The following is a 22,058-nucleotide window of genomic DNA, read 5'->3' as shown; positions in this document are numbered from 1 at the left end:
GTTGGGAGAGATGGAAAAGAATAATGAAAGGTGTGACACTGGTCAAGATGCATTGTACTTTGAATAAACCCTTTGAACAATCCTTTTTAAAAACTAAAAAAATGAACTGAAATAAAATCTGCCCTGGATAGGTAGCAAAAATAGTGAACTGAGATAGCCATTTGCCTGTTCACTCTCAAGTCTATCTTTCCAGTTTTTTCGAATAGTATGCCCAGCATTTGAGGGTCAGCATTACACAGAATGGATTTGAGTATATAAATACATGAAAAATAATATGGAGTCTTTCTTTTCTTTTTTCTTGTTTGTTCATTTATCTGCCTTTGGAGAGTTAAGGGGGAGCAGAAATAGAGGGTCAAAAGGAAAACAAATGCAGGCACTATGTTGAAAATGTGCTACTCAACTTGTGGGTGGGAACAGGAAGGAAAAAATGGGAGAGAGCAAGAGGGAAGGGGTGACATTGTTCAAAAAGAAATGTACTCTTTACCTGAAGCCAGCCCAGGCAGGAAAGCCAGTGAGACTTTTATGTCCAATTAACCACCAAAAAGTGTCAGGAATTGAGCTATGGTTTAAGTAATAGACTGCTAATCACAAGCAAAAGAGCTCAGGGACAGCCTCCAGTCCCTGAGTTCAAGCTCCAGTACATTCTCTCTCTCTCTCTCTCTCTCTCTCTCTCTCTCTCTCTCTCTCTCTCTCTCTCTCTCTCTCTCTCTCTCTCTCTCTCTTTCTCTCTGTCTCTCTGTCTCTCTGTCTCTCTCTCTTTCTCTCTCTCTCTCTCTCTCTCTCCCTCTCTCTCTCTCTCTCTCTCTCTCTCACACACACACACACACACACACAAATATGGAAAGTCTTTTCAAGGAAGATTATTGAACAGCTTTCAACTTATTCTTCATACTTTTATTAGTTTTTATAAGAAACAGCTTTGTAGTCTTAAAAGCATATAGTTGTGCATGAAGGACTAAAAATTTTATAAGTAACTGTGTGCCTATCTGGTGGCAGCTTTAATGTTTTCCAAGTTGTACCCATACTTCTAGAAAATCTTTTTTTTCAGTAACACAAGAAGCATATCTACTTGGGTCAATTAAAATATTTCAAATTTCATTTTCTTGTCCCATAATCCATTCTATTCCAATAAATAACAATAATATTATTATATAATAATGATATAATAATATTTCCTCAACATTCATCTAAGATGTGAAATTACTGCTACTCCATCTGGTTTCAGTAAACAAATTCTGCAGTTACCATATCCTACATAATATGGTTCAAAATGAATATAAGGAAAAGTATGAATCAGGTTGGCAAGCTTACCATTTGGTAGTGATATTTTAGTGCTAAAGTATATTGGGTACTAATTTTCTAAGGAAAATAGCAACATGATGCTCTCAAATTGAGAAACATAAAAGAAGGGCTATAAAATTACACAGTCACCCTAACCCATTTGTAATTCTTCATATCCCAATAGAGTTTGACAACCTTAATATCAGAAGAGCGTCTAAGACGGTAATCCCAACAGTATTCTGGTGATAAGATTTTACTGGGTTTATGGAGAAAGAAATACTTGTTTAAGTGGCTTTCATCATGCCACACTGCTTCAATGTTATTTTTCTTGTCATTCATGATTCCTTTGGCACACTCCCTGACAATATCAAGAACTTGAATGGTTGTGCCTCCAAAGACAGCAGCATGGTAATAAAAATCTCCCTTACCCTTAGGTATATAAGCTTCAGATAAATTGTTTCTTTCATATGGTAACCTTGAAGGATGTTTCTTGTACCAGTATGCATGTAACTGAGCTACTGAGTTCCCCAGAGTCTCCAAACCATAACTGTTTACAAAAATTTGATCTACATCCATGCAAAACAGGTAGTCAACCTCATACTGGATGTGATCCACAATGTGTTCACCAATTATCTTCATGCGCATCATACTGTTGTCTTGCCATCTCTTCTCTTTTTTAACTTCAAAAATTTTAAACATTCGAAGGCGATTCAAAGATATCCAGGATAGATCAGTGAAGTTTTCTACCATGATATAAATGATGACTTTCTGACCAATCATAAAAAATCTATCAGCAGATTTCAAAAAGATAGGCAAATGGTAATGAAGATATCTGTGAAGTAAACCAAAAGTGATTCAGTTGCTCTTCTTCTTTTAAAAAGAAGTTTTATTGTTATTATAAAGGTGGTTTACAGAAGGGGAGGGGTTTACTGTTACATGTCAGGTAAAGGGTACATTTCTTTTGGGACAATGTCACCCCTTTCCTTGCTTTCTCCCACTTTTTCCCTCCCATTCCCACCCATAAGTTGTATAGTTCAATTTCAATATAGTGGCCAGTGAGTACTATTTCCGCATTTTTCACACTTTGTCCCTCCATTTCTGTACCTCACTTAACATTCCCCAAAACGTATAAACAAACAAACGGAAGAGAACAAAAACAGCAGAAGACAAAACTCTTGTTTTCATTTTCTGGAGTTCATTTTGACAATTATTACTTTGGATGATCAGATGCACATAGGCATTGTGCCTTTCTGTTCTCCTAAGAGTATCTTCCTTTGGTCTCACTGTGAATGCATAGAGACCTGTATAATTTATTATGTCCTGGTATTTTAGATCTAGCTCCCAGATATGAGAGAAAACATGTGCCATTTGCCTCTCTAAGATTACCTCACTTAACACGATTTGTCTATCTATTTCCCTGCAAATGTTATTCTTTCTAATAGTGGTGTATAAAATTCTGTTATATATAGTTCCCACACTTTTTAAATGAAGTTGGTCTTCTTGTATTTTACTGGAACACTTACTATCTAAATTCCATGGACATAACATATCCAGAAATACTACTAAGCAACTAAGTATTAGATATTCTATTATTATCAGTATCATTATTGATCATACAAAATACTGCATTTCATTATGACATCTTCATAGTTTCATGCTATGTAATTTTATAATAATTAGCCCTTTCTTGTTCCCTTCCTTTCTGCCTTGATTCTTTGCTGTAATATTATTCCTTTATTTTCATAATGAGTTCTATAAGTCATAGAATAGGAGTTCCCCAAGAGAGGGACTAAAATGGTGCAAGCAGATGAAAGCCAGAGATTTCAAGGCTATCATAGAAATGAACTTGCTTTGAGGGGGCCAGGCTGCAAGCAGGAAAGGTCTTGAATCTCTACAGGAGGAAATACTGCTGTCAGTATCTGGCTTTAGGAATGGTCTGCTATGCTTACAAAGTCAAGGGAGGAATAGTACATACCCTACCATCTGCGTAATTTTTAAAATTTTGTACTGTGGCCTTTGCTGTGTCTTAGGATACAGTAAAAGATTCTCAGGGTAATAAAAGCCCTTAGAGATATTCAAAAAAGGGAAGGTAATCATCTATAACTCAGCTTCAATGATGTTTATTTAATCTTAAGAAATAAGCTCTGGGGACTGAAAGTGGCTCAGTGGTAGAGTGATTGCCTTGCATGCATGAGGCCCTGGGTTCGATTCCTCAGCACCACATAAGCAGAAAAAGCCAGAAGTGGTGTTGTGGCGCAAGTGGTAGAGCACTAGTCTTGAGCTGAAGAGCTGAGGGACAGCGCCCAGGCCCAGAGTTTAGGCCCCATGACCGACAAAAAAAAAAAAAGAAGCTCTGGATATTGATCTGAAATATAGCTGATTACAGGTCAGAATGAAGCTTTCTAGTTTGGCATATGTAAAATTATACGTAAATTATAAAAAAAAATAGAACTGAAAATATTCTTCTGAAAATATAGTTGACACGCATTCAAATTAAAATAAGTCCAAATGGGCTGGGAAGGTGGCTCAGTGGTACAGTGCTTGCCTTGCATGCTTGAGGCCCTGGGTTCGATTCCTCAACACCACATAAGCAAAAAAGAAAAAAGCTGGAAGTGGCGCTGTGACTCAAGTGGTAGAGCACTAGCCTTGAGCTGAAGAGCTGAGGGACAGCACCCAGGCCCAGAGATCAGGCCCCACGACCAGACCTCCCCCCCCAAATAAATAAATTAATTAATTAAATAAGTTCAAATAATATTTGTGTCCGTTTCTAAGCTTTGTTATTATGACACTGACAGCTTTGAAGATGGAATGTCTCTTGTTTTTTGTTTGTTTGGCTTGCCAGTCCTGCTGCTTGAATTCAGGGCCTGCGTACTGTCCCTGAGCCTGTCTGTGCTCAAGGCTAGTACTCTACCACTTGAGCCACAGCACCCCTTCTGGATTTTTCTGTTTATATGGTACTGAGGAATTGAATTCAGGGCTTCATGCATGCTAGGCAAGCACTCTGCCACTAACCACATTCCTAGTCCCTATCTCTTGTTTTTTTCCAAAGGTTTGTAAATTTTGCTGATCTTTTTTATAAAGGACCAGTTTTTTACTTTGAATTCTACATTTCATTTATCTCAACTCTAAAATTATGGATGCATGTTTTCTCCTTGATTTAAGCTTATTTTGCTCTTCTTTACGTAGTTCCTTAAAGTAAATGCTTAGGTTATTAAGATACGTGTGTGTGTGTGTGTGTGTGTGTGTGTGTGTGTGTGTGTGTGTGTGTGTGTCTGTCTGTCTGTCGTCTGTCTGTGTCTGTGTCTGTGTCTGTGCATGCACGTGCTGGTCCTAGGGCTTGAACTTTGGGCCTAGGCACTGTCCCTGAGCTTTTTTGCTCAAGGCTAGTACTCTATTACTTGAACACAGTACTGCTTCTAGATTTCTGGTGCTTAATTGGAGATTAGAATCTCACAGATGGGCTTGGAAGGTGGCTCAGTGGTAGAGTGCTTGCCTTGCATGCCTGAGGCCCTGGGTTCGATTCCTCAGCACCACATAAGCAGAAAAAATTAAAAAAGCCAGAAGTGGCACTGTGGCTCAAGTGGTAGAGTGCTAGCCTTGAGCTGAAGAGCTGAGGGACAGTGCCCAGGCCCAGAGTTCAGGCCCCATGACCGGACCCCACCCCCACCCCCCAAAAAAAAAGAATCTCACAGACTTTGCTGCCCAGGCTGTCTTTTAACCATGATCCTAAGATCTCAGCCTCCTGAGTAGCTAGGATTACAAGCATGAGCCATTGGTGCCTGGCTGATTTTTTGTTTATTTTTGTTTCCTACCACTTTGTTGAAAATATTTATTAAATCTAAGTGGTTTCTCTTTCTGTTTTAGAGAATCCTTAGGGTCTTTTAAATATAGGATCATATCATTTACAAATAGGAATGATTTGACTTCTTCCTTTCTTATTTGTATGCCTTTTATTTATCTATTTTGAGTTATTACTCTAAGAAGTCAAGTACTATATTGAATAAGAGTGCACACCCATTTCGTTCTTTACTTCAAAGGAAATATTTTAGTTTTTCCCAATTAGCACTATGTTGGCTATAGGTTGGAATTATGTAGCCTTTATTGTGTTGAGGTACATTCTCAGTATTCCTAATTTCTTCAGGGCTTTAATCATGAAGGGAGATCGAATTCTGTCAAAGGTTTTCTGCATCTATTGAGATGATAGTGTGATTTTTGACCTTCATTCTTTTTAGTGCTGTATTACATCTGTTGATTTGCATATGTTGAACCTCCTTGGATCCCTAGAATGAAACCATTCAACTATAGTGTATGATATTTTTTCACATATTGTTGAATTTATAATTTGTTTGAATTTGAATTGGTTTGTTAATTATTTTATTGGGAATTTTTGTGTCTATGGGTATTAAGGAAATTGATCTATAATTTTTTTGTTATTGTTGTGTCATCTGGTTGTGGTGTCAGAAATGACTTTATTAGTGTTCTTTTTCTCTTGTGTAATAGTTTTGGAGTTTTGCTTTAATGGTATAATTGAATTTAATAATGAATCTCTCTGGCCCTGGGCTTTTCTTCATTGAGAGACTATTACTGCTTGAACTCATTTCTTATTACAGTATAGACCTGTCTAATTGGAGGGTAAAATGCATCTAGAAATGTACCCACTTCTTCTGGATTTTCTAATTTTTATTAGAATATGACATTTTTAAATACTAACAATCCTATCAATATAAACTTTGAAAATCAAGAAAGCATAGAATCACGTATCCCAAGCCCTGTAATATATAAGTGCTGGTCTTCTTGAATTTCAAAGTTTATATTAAGAAATGTAGCTTTACTCTGATGGGATTACATTTATATGTAATTTGGCAATTCTCTTTGCAGCTTTTCAACATCTTTTTAGTATAATATGCAAGTTTTTCTGGTCTTCTCTGTTTAGTGTTACAAAACATCCTATATTTAGCAACCAACTCTTTCTTAAAATTTTGGAAATTTTTTTCAATTATTTGATGTTTTTATGCCTTTATCTTGCGCTTCTTCTATGCCTATGATTCATAGGTTTGGTATTTTAATAGTGTCCCATAGGTCTTATACCATACTTCTTGTCATTTTTCCTTTAAATATTCCAATTTATGCACACATTATATTATCAGTCCTGTCCTTTCTAGAATACAAGGTTATTACAGGAAACATCATTCAAGTAAAGATGACAGATATAAAATGGTAGATATGCCAAGCTTTTATTTTTTAATCTTGCTTTTAGTTACCCTTAGATAATTGTAGGCCCAAGTAATAAGTCAGTGCTTTTCAACAAAAGCAATTTCTAAACACTCATGGGCTTACACTCTCCAAGTAAACTTGGAATACCCATAACTCTGTTGTTCACTAGCAATCTTGGGAGAGAAGAGGTTTGTGTCACAGACATGCAGCCACCACAAGCTTCAACGTGTTTTGATATCCTTCTAAAAACAATGCTTAGAGTTATGCTGATAACACAAATTGACAGTAAATGTTCAGCAAGACAACTGAGGAGCCGCTGTGAAGGCAGTTGTCCTTCTCACTTATCTGTTCATTCAGATATGTCCTGCCTACACACAGATGTGAAAATGACTCTTCAGCTTTCCTGACACATGGGGCCTGCCAGGCTCCTGTTTCTGCAGATAATACTGCCACACATAACCCCACCTCTTGGCAATCTCTCTCTTCCACACTTGTTAGTGCTGCTGGCCTGGCAGGTCATGGTTTACTTGCCTTGCTCCACATGGTGCCAACAGTGCCCCCTGGCTTTGATGGCTGTTGCCTAAACATCTGGAGTATGTGTCATCTGGCTCCCCGTCTCTAGGGGCTCTATGTGAGTGGAATCCCACAGGACTATTTTTTCTCAGCTGGATCCTTACACTCAAAAATCCTGTCTTCAAGTCTCATTTTGTCAGAGTGGAGCATGTGTCATAGAGGAATGTTTTTCAGAAGTTCTTTCTCTTCAAAGGCTGGTAGTCTGGGATCTATTTCTACCACATTCTCCCTGGATCATCTTTGCATCTGGCAGACACACCAGGTATAGCTGGCTATACACAGGCTCTGTTTCCTCCATTCTACCCTCTGCAGTCTAGTGTACTTCTAAGAGGCTCTGGGGCCTATGACATCAGCGTGGAATTCACTTTCCCAGGCAGCAAACAGGGAAGAGAGGGACATAGCACTAAACAGCAAGTTATCTTCATTGGCCACTTATTAAAGCGATTCTGAATATTGTGAAGTGGCAACCATTTACCCTCCAGAGCAAGGTCTTTGGCTCTGCAGGTATGGATAGTGATCATGCCTTCTCTCCTCCCTTTTATTCAGCTCCATCCCCAGTCATATCAGGATCCTGTTAATGGCCCTCTCAGGCCCTGATTTTTGGCTGTAGGCATTCCAGGTGAGTCATCTTCACAGCTCATTCATCCATCTGAAAACCCATTTGCTTCTCATTCCCCCCCTCTTTAATGCCTATGTTCAACAGTGCTCTGTCTTAAAACACTCCTATCCTTTTACCTATATTTGTTGTTTTCATAGGGTTTTAGAAGAGATCATTGTGATGACTATTCTTCTATCTTTTAGTGAAAATGCTTCATTGCATTTGTTTTTCTATTTTAGGAATCTACATTCATGGTTTTCATTTCTATTAGATTAACAATACAACAGACATTGGCTTTTGTTTAAAAATTCCTGAATGATTTTAGGGATCCTTTCTATATTTTTACCTTATGATTGTGAGAAATTATAGAATATAAAATTTCTACTGCTGATAATTGCAATTATCCTGATTTATTGTGTATTCAACTACTATTCCTGTGAAGGATGAGTAACCATAGTTAAGTAGGTTTACCTGGAAGTAGTTTGTAACTTAGGGAATGCAAAGAAGAATAAAAATTGTTGGGTTTATCTAGTGTAGTGTGGGGACAATGAAGGATGGTAATAACAAAAGTACAGACATTAAAATAATTGGCAGATGATTGTAAAATCAAATTACAAGAAAACGAACACATTAAGATTTTTTTTTGGCATGGACCAAATGGGCAATATTTAGAATTATGTCAGGAATTGGCCTAAAGAGAGTAATTACTAAGTGAAATTATAAAGTACTCCAGTCAATTACCTACTGTTTTCTACATTAAAAGTCTGAATATGAAGGACATTTGGAATCAATACCTACCTTCCCACAGCAAATACAATCAATCCCACAGCAACTTTATGACGTGCATAGTAGTTTTTCAAGAACGATTCGTCATAAGTGTCTTGCCACACAATTGGAGCAGACCATTCAGTAATAGTACTTACATTATCTCTATATCTGTAAGAAAGATATGAGTTTTTGAAATTAGCATATATTGTATAAAGTAAGAAGCTGAACTGTAATGATTCCATACACATACAATGTCCTTTGATCATATTTGGCCCCCCTCTATTACTTGTAAAAACAAAATAATAAAATACTTTTTAACAAAACAACAGGAGAAATTGCTAATGCCTAATACCTTGAATCTCAATGGAACATCTTTAGTCATCTCAAAGCCTTGTCAATTATCATAAACTGGAGAAGCAGCATATCAGAAATTGCCAAATCATTTCAACAGTACACTTGTAGCTTAGTTACGTTGTAATCTCAAGATCTTTAAAGATATATAGTTGAAAAGTCTCCCAAAATCTAAAGTTATCATTTCCTTTATATCCATTGCTAATATCTGGTCTAAAGTGTTTCTTTTACATGGTTATTGTTAATGCATACTTAAAAAAATGAATGTGATAGTGTTTGAAAAAAACTGCCAGTGCTGATACTTGTGCACTGCCTATATCAGCTTCATTAGATTTAGAGCAACCAAGTCAAAGTTAGGTAGGAATACTTAGGAAAACTTAGTGGTCTTTCAATTTATTTTCACTCCCAACTCTTTCCACAATTTGGTAGTAATACTGAAGTCATCAAACTGGATGACTAAATCTGCAGTGAGGAGAGTGAGCCTCATTCCCAAGGAACTGTGATTGTTCTGACCTGAGGGTTCTCTGAGAGAATGATACAAAGCATTGTTTCACCTCGCTGAGATCTCTCTCAAAGTGATAAAGTAGCTAAGGTAAGTAAGGGGAGGGTGTTCTTGAATGAATTTTGGAAAAGTGTCTGATGCCCTGCAAAAACAATTATAGTTGGAACAAACACTAGAGATGCTGAAAGGCTGTGAAGCACATATAGGAGATGAGTTATTTTGGAAAATAAGGGATTAGATAGCTTTTTTGGTGTATAATAGGAAAATTATGAATGTATACACATGCCCAGGGTAGGATACATGCTCAGAAAAGACCTGCATTTTCATCCCTGGCTGAGATTTAAGCTCAGTATAAGCAGAAAATTTAGGCTAAGACACAATTGTAAACCTTGGAGAAGGGCTTCAAAACCAATATGAAGAATGAAGGTCCACTTCTTTTCAATTTTCTTTTTTTCCTTCTTTCTTTCATTGTTTCTCTTTTTTCTTTTCTTTTTTGTTGCTTTTTTATTTCATTCTTTCCATTTTAGGTCTTTCTTTTTTCTGTTCTTTTTTTTCTCCCTTTTTCGTCCTTTTTTTGTTCCTTGCTTTCTTCCTTCTTTTTCTTTTGTTCCCTTCTATTATCTTCCTCTTATTCCTCCCTCCTCTTTTTTCTTTCTTCCTTTCTCACTTCACTATTAACCACTAACTAAACATAAGTAAAAGGAACAGAGACCAACACTGAGAAAAAACTTAAAAATTGGTTTAGAAAAGTACTAAACAAACAAAACTATAAGCCACATAACTTTTATTTTACCAGTCCTAGAGTTTGAACTCTGGACCTGCGCACTTTCCCTGAGCTTTTGTTCTCAAGGCTAGTGTTCAAACATTTGAGCCACAGCTCTACTTCTGGCTTTTTTGTGGTTAATTGTAGATAAGAGAATAGTAGACTTTCCTGCCTGGGCTGGCAGGATTACAGGCATGAGCTACCGGCACCCAGCCAAGCCACATAACTAAGGAAGTAAAATATAAAATTTCCATAAAGAACATAATATCATCATCAAAATGCCCATTTTAAGCAAAAAGTATGAGACATAAAAAGGAACAAGAAAATGCTCTTTCACAAGAACAAAAAGATCTTTCCAAGGAATCCTAGACATTATATTGAAGAGGCAATGACTTTAACTCCTTTAAATACGCTCAAAGAACTAAAGGGAACTAGAGGTAAAGAACTAAGAGAATCTAGGGAAACAAGGGGTCAGTATTAATACGGCATATGGGTAAAGTGATAGAAATAATTTAAAGGAGCCAAATGGAAATTCCAGAGTTGAGAAGTGTAATGGAAAACAGTATATGGTTTTAACAGAAGATTTGGGTAGGCAGAGAAGAGAATTAGACATAGACAGAACACTTACCCACAATAGAATGTACAAGTATACATGGAGTAGCCTATAGACTACACCATATAAACACCTATAAACTTTAAAAGACTGAAAACACACAAAATATATTCTCCATATGCAAGGAAATGAATTTAGAAATAAAGAACAGAAAATCTGGAAAGCCCACAACATGTAGAAATTAAACAAGATACTTTTTTAAAGTTCTAGCAAGGATTTATTTTAGTATAACAGCATCAAAGGAGAAAGAAGTGGAAAAGAGACAAAAACATTTCTTCTTTTCCATGCAGAACATAGGAATTAAAGAATCCAATAATACACTCTTAAATAACTTAAGGGGCAAGGAAGGAATGGCAAGGCAAATGAGAAAATAAGAGACAAATGAGGATATTGCATATTAATAAATATCCATCAGGAAGACAAAATATCTATGCATAGAATGCTAAAGCTCCCAACTGCATCAAACAAATACTGATTGATCTAAAAACACTCATACTCCAAACATGCAAAAACTCAGCAAAGAAACTCCAGAGCTGCATTGATGAGCTGGACCTAACACACATCTATGGAATATTCTACACAGCAGTGTCACAAGATACATTCTTCTTAGAAATCCATGGAACATTCTCCAAAACAGACTACAGTCTAGGTCACAAAGCAAATCTCTGCAAATTCAAGAAAATCAAAATTACTCTCTGTATCTGATCAGACCGCAATGGAATAAAATCGGAGTTCACCAAAGCAAAAACCATTACAGAAAATACTTAAATTCATGGAAACTAACAATACATTGCTGAGTGATCGGTGCTCATTGAAGAGATAAGAAGGGAAATTCAAACGTTTCTGGAATTCAATATAAATGAATACACAAAATGCCAGCTCTTCTGGTATACATCAAAGGAAGTACTTAGAGGAAAGTTATGACTACCAAGAAATTAGAGAAATCTTAAGGCAATACTCCAATGATGCACCTCAAGCCTCTAGAAAAACAGGAAAAAGCCAAACCCAAAACCACTATATGGAAAGAAATAATAAAAATTAGATCACAAATGAATGGATTAGGGACTAAATAATATATAAGGAATTAACAAAACAAAATGTTGGCTCTTAATTCTTTTTTAATTGGCAGGCCCTTAGCAAACCTAAGAGAATTGAAATCACCCAAATAAATAGACATAAAAAAGAAAGCATCACAATAGAAACAAGCAAAATTCAGAATATTATAAGGGAATATTTTGCAAATCTTCACACCAATAAATTGGAAAACCTGGCAGAAATGGATATATTTCTAGAGAATGTTATAATATCTAAACTAAACCAAGAAGATATAAACCGATTAAATTGACCTATAATAAGCACTAAAATTAAAATGACGGTGAAAGACCTTCCATCCAAGAAAAGCCCAGGACCTGATGGATTTACATTCAATAAGACTTTCAAAGGAGTACTAACACCAATACTCAAACTTTTCTATGAAATAGAAAGTGAAGGATCAGAAAACAAAGGATGCATGTTTTTCCTTACATGTGGAAGCTAGGATTAGTTCATAACCTAATAAGAAAATACTTTGGGTAGTATGCAAGTATATACAAACGCATTAACTGAAATATGGTAGATTCAAAGGAGAACTCCTTAGAAAGTGTAATTCCTTAGAAAGGCAAGGTCAAAGCTCAACATAATAAACACCAGGCAGCAGGTACTGGAAAGGGGTGGAATGGGACCAATGGGAAAAGGATAGACAAATGAAGAGGAGGGGGAGAAGGCAGTCAGGAATTCACTGTATAGCCTACAAAATTAAGAAGAGTAAGGGAAGGGATGTGTTGGGGAGGGATGGGTGAGAATGTTGAAAGAGCTGACATTGATCAAGACGTATTATAGTCATAAACTGCTTTGTTAAATGGCAAGTCCTTTATACAACTACCTAAAGATAATAAAAAAAATTAAAAATTTGATTTTGGATAGGGGAAGCATCCTCATTTCTTTAAAATAGCAAGTATCAAAATATCTAGAAAAAATACATTGAGATTACTGTAAGTGAAAACACATTTTGACTTTGGCAATGGTTTTCTAGATATAACACCAAAAACATAGGTGAAAACAATAACAAAATAATAAATTAGACTCATCAGAGCATAAAACTTCTTTCATCAAAGGATACTATTTTTTAAAAATGGAAAAAAAGACCCATAACACAGGAGAAAAAAACGTACAAATCACTTATCTGTTAGGAATCTAGCATCCAAAATGAATGAAGAAACCATACAGCTCAACTTTAGTGTCTTTTTACAATAAATAAAAACAATCAAGAGCTGGTTGTTGGTGGCTCACACCTATAATGCTAGCTAGCCAAGAAGCTGAGATCTAAGAATGGCAGTTCACAGCCAGCATAGCTGGACACTTTTATCTACAGTTAATAGAAGTGGAGGTGTGGCTCAAGTCTTAAAGCACCAGTCATGAGCAAAAAATTTGAGCAAGAGCTTGTCTAGCTCCAGCACTGGTGGAGACACATACACACACACACACAACAACAACAACAACAACAACAACAACTCAATTTTTAAAATGGCAAAGACATTTCTGTCTATATACAAAAGACCAATAAGCATATTACAAGGTCATTAGAAACTGGACATTAGTGGTTCACATCTGTATTCCTAGCTACTCAGGAAACTGAGATCTGAGGACCATGGTTCAAAGCTAGCTTGGGCAGACAAATCTGTAAGACTCCTCAACAAACCACCAAAAAGCTGGAAGTGAAACTGTGGTTCAAGTGGTAGAACATTAGCCTTGAGCAAGAAAACTAAGGGACAACACCCAGACCCTGAGTACCAACATATGTGCACATGCACCCACACGCACACACACACACACACACACACACACACACACACACACACACTCATACATACACACACGTCACTAGATTTCATTAGAAAAATACAAATCAAAAGTACATTGAGATATTATTTCATACACATAGTCATGATACAATAAAAAGGCAAGTACTAGAGTACAATTCCTGTAGCCCCAACTACTCTGGAGGATAAGGCCAGGAATTTGAGACTATCCTGGGCAACATATAAGACCCTGTCTTGAAAACAATAACAACAGAAACAACAAAAACCTATCAAAACAAAGCACAAACACTAGAAAATTGGCAAGGATGTAGAGAAGTTAGAACCCTCTACATTATGGTAGGAATACAAAATGGTGCAGCTACTATGGAAAACAAGTTCATGGTTCCTCAAAAATTTTGATATGTGTTGGGTGCTAATGGCTTACACCTACTCAGGAAGCCGAGATCTGAGGATCGAGGTTCAAAGTGAGCCCAGGCAGGAAAAGTCTGTGAGACTCTTATTTCCAATAAACCACTCAGAAAACTGGAAGTGGTGCTGTGGCTCAAGTGGTAGAGTGCTAGCCTTGAGCTGAAGTGCTGAAGGACAGCATCCAGGCCCAGAGTTCAAGCCCCATGACTAACATAAATAAATAAATAAATAAATAAATAAATAAATAAATAAAATTTGACATGTAAATACCACCTGACTCAATAAAATTCCATTTGTAGTAATTCCACTTATATATCCAAGAAAAATGTAAATATATATCAGAAAACCCATACATGAATATTTATAGCAGAATTATTCACCATAGCTAAAATATGGGAATAACTTAATGTCCATATCTTATAAATTGATATGTTTATGTTCATATGGAATAATATTCAGCTAGAAATACATGCAATAATGGAGACATGCTAACTGAAAGGGACCAAACATAAAATGCTACATATTGAATTTCATTCCTATGGAATATTCCAAATGAGCAAACTTATGAAGATAGTGAATCAGTGTTTTCCAACAGGTGGGGCAATTGGAGAATGGAGGGATTTTTTTTTCTGTTGTGACAAAGATGTCCTGCAATTAATAGACACACAACATTCAGAATATACTAAAATTCAGTAAATTCAGTTTTCAAATTTGAGTACAGAGAGCTAGTATATTACATATAGCTAACAATAAGACAGTAATCAAAAATATAGAGAGAAAGCCTTCAAATCTATAAGACAAAGGGCTAGGGAGAGAGAGAGAGATTGAGATTGCATTTGGGATAAGATTGTTTTAGGAAAGTCAACATTAAAGAGCCCGGTATTCATATGTGAAATTTTGCATCATTAATGGTGATAATCAAGAAAATAAGACAATGGGAATTATCTGGAGCCTATTTAGAATCTATGTCATTGATTACAATTTTCTCTTTTGTCCAATAGTCATAAATCATCATTAATTGCTAGGACATACTTTGCTGTTGTGTCAGTGGGATGATACACCAGTTATGAAGCTATTGTCTTTCATGACTAAGCCTAAAATACTATTTACTCTGTTTCATTTTACTTGAGCTGAAATTCTGCTAACTCTGTTTCTCTTAGCCAGTTGGTACCCTGCTAGAATTTGATAATAGTGAGCACAGGGGGAAAAATCCCAAGGCTGAAAAAAACTCTCTTTTCTGTGTTCTGCCGGCTTCTTGTTGCTTCTTATTCCTGCAGATCCCCTACCAGCAATGTTTCTTCATCCCAACAACAGCAGTCCCTTTTCAGAGTAGCATTTGAATCTGGTATTCAGACTTCACATCATTTACAGTAACAATGTGAATCCCAGCCCCCAGGGGATTCTGTTGTGCTCAGACACTAGCACCAATGAAGCAGCATCAGAGTTGAAGTTCCCTGAACCACCACTTTGTCTAAGGTCTGATGATTCAACCCTTTTTGTTTCTTTAGCCCAAAGTAGAAATAACTCTTGTGATTGCTACCTCCATGATACCTTTAAATTAGCTTTTTTTGTCATTTCATTACCTACTTAACAATTTCCTATTAGTTAATTCATTATATTGAATTCTCTGCCTGAATAATTGGTGTGCTTTCTAAGTCCTAATTAGCTTCTGACAATGGTTATGATGTTATAGAGAAGGAGCCATGGACCATTATCCAGTCATGATTTGCACCCTTTTGAAGTAGTAATTAGGTAATTTCCTTAAGGCCTATAGCTTTGGGGTAAGAGACAAGTGGGCAAAGTAAGAAAAATTAGAAAAGCCACAGGGAAGCTCCGTACTGAAGCACGGTAAATCCAGAGTCCATCTGTCCCACTTGGGCCCACTGGTAAAATGAGCATTAACCAAATGACTGCAACTATACTACCTCAACACTCATGATCTGTCCCTGTCTTAACACCTTGAATTTGTACAATTAAAAGTCTCAATAAGGATAGGAGAAAAAAAATGGAAAAGAGTGAGGGAGGAGTAACATTGTCCAAAAAGAAATGTATTATTTACCTGACTCATGTAACTATAACTCCTCTATATCACACACACACACACACACACACACACACACACACACGCACACGCACACGTGTGCACGCATGCGTGCGTGTGCGTGTGTGTGTGTGTGTGTGTGTGTATAGCCCCTCTATATCACAATTTTAAAAAGATTTAAGTCTCAACATGAAGGATATGGATCCAAATACTAAATCCCAGTGGGTCTTGGTCAATGTTTTATTTAATGCTATAATGAGAGATTCATCTACCCTTCAATTTTCTGGATACCAGTAGTGGTGCAGTTGCTATCTGTTTATGCATTTATGGTTCAACTTCCCATATGCCAGACTGAGATTCTTACTTGGGATCAAACCAGTCTGATAGGTGTAATTCTTGATTTTTTAGAGACCTGAAAGGAAAATTAATGCAGAGTCATGATATATCAACTAGAGTTTGAGATAATCAATGGTCTGTATAATAATAAGGTGCAAAATAAGAATAAGCAGCAGAAAAATAATTAAATTTCATGATTATATAACATGGAAAAATCATGATTTCCAACTCAAATTAATTCTTTGGGCTACCAAGAAATCCTTTTTTGCAGTGTGAAAGCCTTAGGTCTTGAACTCAGGGCCTGAATGCTGTCCCTGAGCCTTTTGTTTGCTCAAGGCTACCTCCCTATCTGAGCCACAGCTAAAGATCTAGCTTTTTGGAAGTAAGAGTCTCATGGATTTTCCTGCCCAGGCTGGATTCAAGCCTCAATCCTCAGATCTTATCCTCCTGAGTAACAAGTATTACAGGCATGAGCCACCAGCTCCAGGCTAGAAATCTTTTTTATTCATCTAATTTATAGAGGAAACAGCAGTATTGAATTGAAGCTCTATAAACTTTCTCCCATTCCCCCTTCAAATTTACCTAGTGTGTCACTACTTTCTTTAAAAGTCTTTAAATGTCTAACCCAGATTTTTAACATTGTTAGCCACATCTCCTACCAGGCCCTTACCATAATCTTCCTGGCTCACTGACCTTTTTAAAAAATATTTCTTTAAACCTAACACAACTGGAACTAGCTAATTCCAGATAGCCTTCAGAGTTCATTTTAAATAGCCCTTCCTGAGGGAAGTGTTTCCAAGTCTTCTACATGAGATTAGAGTCCCTCCATTAAGTTAGTCCTTACGGAATGTTTTCCTTATTATATCTGAGTTAGCCTATACAGCACCCATGAGATGGGTACTTTATCACTTAATCCCTAGTTACTAGTTCAGGATATTAAAACGAGGTGCTTTTATTTTCTTGCTCAAAGTTACAAGCAGTTTTTCCAACTCCTTCCCTTCCCTCTTTGCCATAAACTCTCAAGCCACCCAACACCCCAATTGTAGAGCTAAGGCATCTTGGAAAGTTGATCCTGAGCTGAACGAATGAAAAGATGGACCCAATTTGTATGTCATGAGCTAATTCATACCAATCTTTATCTATGCAGGTAGAGTAAGCCAGTGTAATGTTGCAGATACATGATGAAGGTAATTAAGATCAGAAAGCCAGAGAAATAGCAGACTGGCAGAATGTAGTCTGTGGAAAATGGGTGGAAACTGGGTAGGTGAAATGTATTGTGCGCACAAACAGGAAAAATTTTGAGGTCAGGATTTAACTAAAACATGGCATTATACTCAAACGCCTACTACCATTGCCGTTAGATGATACATTAGTATCAGTATTATAAAGCTATAGAATCCTGATGCTTATGTGAGCTAATATTGATAATACAGATGTTAGAATGAGTTGCATTAGATGCATTTTCCAGGAAACATTTTAATCTATTTCTGTTCCCAGTTTCTGATGCAGAAGACTTTCATGAATGTTCTAATATTTACCCATAGGTTTTTCTGAAAGTTTCTGTTCTCTGTTCACCATGATTATATGTAGGGGAAACATGCCTTCTTAATAGATTATTTTTTGAATGGCACAGTTTAGCTTAGTCATGTCTCAGTAAGGATCTTTTAAATTATAGCCTTCTTAGAAGAAAAAAGGCCCATGGACACAATAAACATTAAGGAAGAAAGCCATTTTTTTTAATGTGGGTTCTATAACTACAGGAGAAAAATGAAGAACCTATTATAGTACACAATTTTTGAGAAAGTTTTCCTCTCCACATACATGATACTGTGGCTAGTGAAATCCCCTCAGAATCATTTAACTAAGCCTTCATTCCTGAATGTTTTCCCAGTTTTCAGAGACCCAAGGGTGATTATGGCAGGCTGATTCTCACTTGTAGTAATTCATTTCTTCTAGTAAGGTCCCGCCCCTCTAACACAGATGCCTCTCAGCTAGTCTGCTTTGGTTTCTGGCTTCTGACTTAATTATCTCCAACATGTATTTGTATAATTGCAGTGATTTATTCAGACTGCAAGGACTAAGGACCCACAAGTACTCCATTGTCTCCCAAACCATTCTTTATTCAGACTTTATAGCATATTTGTAAATAAACACTTACCAGCACTGATACATCCTCTGCAGTTTCTGTATGCTTAAGACAAAAGACAAGCATTACTTTCAAATGCATATAAAAAGTTTTTACATGTAAGATGGCTAGAGCTAGAACTAAAAACTACCAGTCCAGCACTTTTATTACCTAATATTGCGAATTATACTACTTAACCATTATATTGTTGGTTATGGATTACAACAAACTGTTTAATTGCTAATTAAGTCTACTTGTGTCAGGTTTATAGAAAGCAAATACAATATATAGTACCTGCAGTCAGCAATAGTAGGTTTTTTTACTTAAGAACATACAAATGGTAGCTTCTCTTTCACATTTATAAACATTATATTGCTACTGTAACTGGTAGCATCATATTACTTTTTTCAAAATATGGACCTACAAAAATTATTTTAGCAGCGTGTCAGCATATGGCAATTAGGACAGAGGACTCAGAGTCCAGACCCTCTGAATCATGAATCTTCCACAGCCTCCTATTTCCCACAGGGAGGTGAAATGCTAGACAAGGTATATAAATGTTGAGACCAGCATTCAGTGAGTCTAAGTTATTACTTATTTTTCCCCAACCACTGCATAGTTTGTATGCAAACATTCAAACAATAATAACAGAAAACCGTTCTAATCTTGAGAGATGGTCAAGCAGGAATAGCAGCTCTCCAAACATCAAACAGGAAAGATAAGAAAAGAAAACCTACTAGACCTATTATAGTCAAATCACTCAGTTTACAGAACGAAGAAAAAATATTAAAAACCATAAGTACCAAGTCACATATAAAGGCTAACATGTCAGAATAACAGCAGATTTTTCCGTAGAAACACTAAAAGAAAGGAGAGCATAGAATGATATGTTCCAACACTGAAAAAAGATAGCTGTCAACCTAGATTCATATATCCAGGAAAGTTAGCTTTTATAATTGAAATAGAAATAAAAACTCACCACAATAAACAAAAAGGAATTTATGACCACTAAACCAACACTGGAGAAGATACTTTAAGAAATCCTGTACCAGAAGATAAATGCAATCAGAAAAATACAAGAAAGAATAAATTCCATTAGATGAGTAGATTAGCAAATGTGGATTATAAAAGAAGTAAACATCACAAAACAAACCAAAATAACAGGATCTACTGCATATCTTTTGGTATTAATACTAATTATTAACTATCTCAATTTTCTAAAAGACAGACTCAGTTGGATAAAAACATCACTGATAAAGACAAACATTGGTTTGAACCAGGCGCCTGTGGCTCACACCTGTAATCCTAGCTACTCAGGAGGCTGAGATCTGAGGGGCATGGTTTAAAGCCAGCCTGGGCAGGAAGCCATGAGACTCTTATCTCCAATAAACCACTAGAAAACTAGAAGTGGCGCTGTGGCTCAAACAGGAGAGCCCTAGCTTTGAGCTGAAGAGCTGAAAGACAGTGCCTAGGCCCAGAGTTCAAGCCCCATGACTGACAAAAAAATTTAAAACAAACAAAACCATTGGTTTGGGGTGAAAGAAGAGATAAAGGTTTTATAAGCAAATGGACTCCTAAAACAGTCAGGAGCAACTTTATTCATATCTTATAGAACAGACTTCAAACCAAAATTTGCCAGAAGAGACAAAGAACACCACTTCATACTTATGAATGGCACAATCCATTTTAAAAAATCCAACTATTGGAATGCCCAGTTTTATTAAACAAACACTTCTGATCTTAACAAGCACAGATAAACCCCAACACAATAATAGTAGGAAAGGTCAGGAATTCATTCTCACCAATCAATATATATCAAGACAATATATATATCAAGATAATATATATAATATTTTTAAAACAACAGATATATTTTATTACTGATTCCATTAAAACAAATAATTTTGATGGTTAAGACTATATTTATGCAATGTATTTGGGTATAATTTGTACATATATTTGGATCAGTATAATTTGATGCCAATTTATACAACTCAATCCTGTTAGCTTTTTGACATACGATATTCTTACCAAGTATCAGAATAAAACATTAAACTTTTATTGTTACCTGAAATGATACTCCATAGGTAAGGCCCATAGAGACAATATTATCAATAATAATAGAATTATTTTTCTTTTGCATGCCATTTTTTCTGTGAAGAAAAATAAATGCAAATAGATTAAATATCATACAGTGTATACACAGTAAGTTGTATGAATCCCTCTTGATAATTCAGATGATTTAAGATAAACTAATTAGCAATTAAGGCACTTCAGCTCCTTCATTAGTTGTCTGTTTATATGAAAATAGTTGAGTCAGTGGATATTCTTGGTTGTATTTCACCTAGCTACAAAAAAGTCTTAGAACAGGGGCAGGGAAGTGTAGTGGTGGAAATGGGAGGGCAGGGATGTTAGGGGAAAAAAAGGGAGGAGGCAACAATGCTTGATAAGAAATGTAGTCATTATCTTGCTCATGTAATTGTAACCCCTCTGTATGGTATTTTCACAATAAAAAAAAAAAACATTAAGAGGCTGGAAAGGTGGCTCAGTGGTAGAGTGCTTGCCTTGCATGCCTGAGGCCCTGGGTTTGATTCCTCAGCACCACATAAGCAAAAAGAAAAAAGCTGGAAATGGTGCTGTGGCTCAAGTGGTAGAGCACTAGCCTTGAGCTGAAGAGCTGAGGGACAGCGCCCAGGCCCAGAGATCAGGCACCACAACTGGACCAAAAAAAAAAAAATTAAAAAAGAAAAAAACTCTTAGAACATTAGCTTGTTTTAGCTGTCTGTGGTATAAAAGATCTTACAAACTTCATTTCTATTTTCCAAATTATGAAGGACTTTTATCTTCAAAAAAGTTTCTACTACAAAAAAATTCTACTTCCCAGACTAACTGCATAAAGTGAGGTATGAATAAAAAAGATTTACTTATGAAAATACTTATCTGGATTCTAAAAAGTTGTATAGTTATGAAGTTAACTATTTTTAGTCAAACGATTTTTTTATAGTTGGTTACTTCAGGAAAGACTGTAGCAAACAACATATACTGTTGCATACAGTATGTATATACCTTCTCCCAAGTAATTGAATGTATAGTTATTTAGCTCATGAGTTAGGAGATAAACTATAATTTTTAGATTATCTGTACATTGATCTTGGAATTTTAGCCATCAAACTTTAGCCAAACTCTTTTGTGTTATTTATTCAACCTGGTATGAAATTATGCACAGAAAGAGATGTGGCTGTTTGGTTGAATTAAGGACAGTCTCTTACCTATCGTTTTCCTCAGGAAATTTTATAGTCTTCATTAGAGACTCGACATTTATGGGAACTGAGAAGATATGTGGAGAATCTTAAATAGGCAGTTTTGAAAGCTTTAAGGAAAAGTTCAATGTATTGGTTCTATGACACCCTCAAGTTTGTGTACTTATTATTCTGTCTTCTATGAATGATGATATCATCACATTCTTAAGATGATGAAATAATTAGATTGTGAGGATATTCTTATGCCAGTGATTTCTTCTTTATTGTCAGAGAACTATATTGTGTCCTGTTTATCAAAGATCCTTTAAGCTGCATTTGTTTTGAGGGGATTTTTTAAAAGATATATATATATATATATATATATATA

General features: G+C 36.1%; 1 protein-coding gene across 1 annotated transcript; it reads right to left on the bottom strand.

Annotated features, from left to right (window-relative positions):
- Window positions 1-952: 952 nt before the first annotated feature.
- Window positions 953-21,839, bottom strand: LOC138803164 (N-acetyllactosaminide alpha-1,3-galactosyltransferase-like). Its single transcript, XM_069986985.1, has 6 exons — window positions 21,701-21,839; window positions 20,500-20,584; window positions 18,465-18,497; window positions 16,335-16,382; window positions 8,465-8,602; window positions 953-2,113 (listed from the first exon to the last, which is right to left on the bottom strand). The coding sequence occupies exons 2-6, from the start codon at window positions 20,577-20,579 to the stop codon at window positions 1,420-1,422; spliced, it is 993 nt and encodes a 330-aa protein (XP_069843086.1). The 5' UTR covers window positions 20,580-20,584; window positions 21,701-21,839; the 3' UTR covers window positions 953-1,419.
- Window positions 21,840-22,058: the final 219 nt, after the last annotated feature.

Source organism: Dipodomys merriami, unplaced genomic scaffold, assembly GCF_024711535.1.
Source record: "Dipodomys merriami isolate MVZ:Mamm:240054 unplaced genomic scaffold, mDipMer1.0.p SCAF_336, whole genome shotgun sequence".
Taxonomy (NCBI): domain Eukaryota; kingdom Metazoa; phylum Chordata; class Mammalia; order Rodentia; family Heteromyidae; genus Dipodomys; species Dipodomys merriami.
The sequence above is the reverse complement of the archived record's forward strand: the minus strand, read 5'-3'. Positions and strand labels throughout refer to the sequence as shown.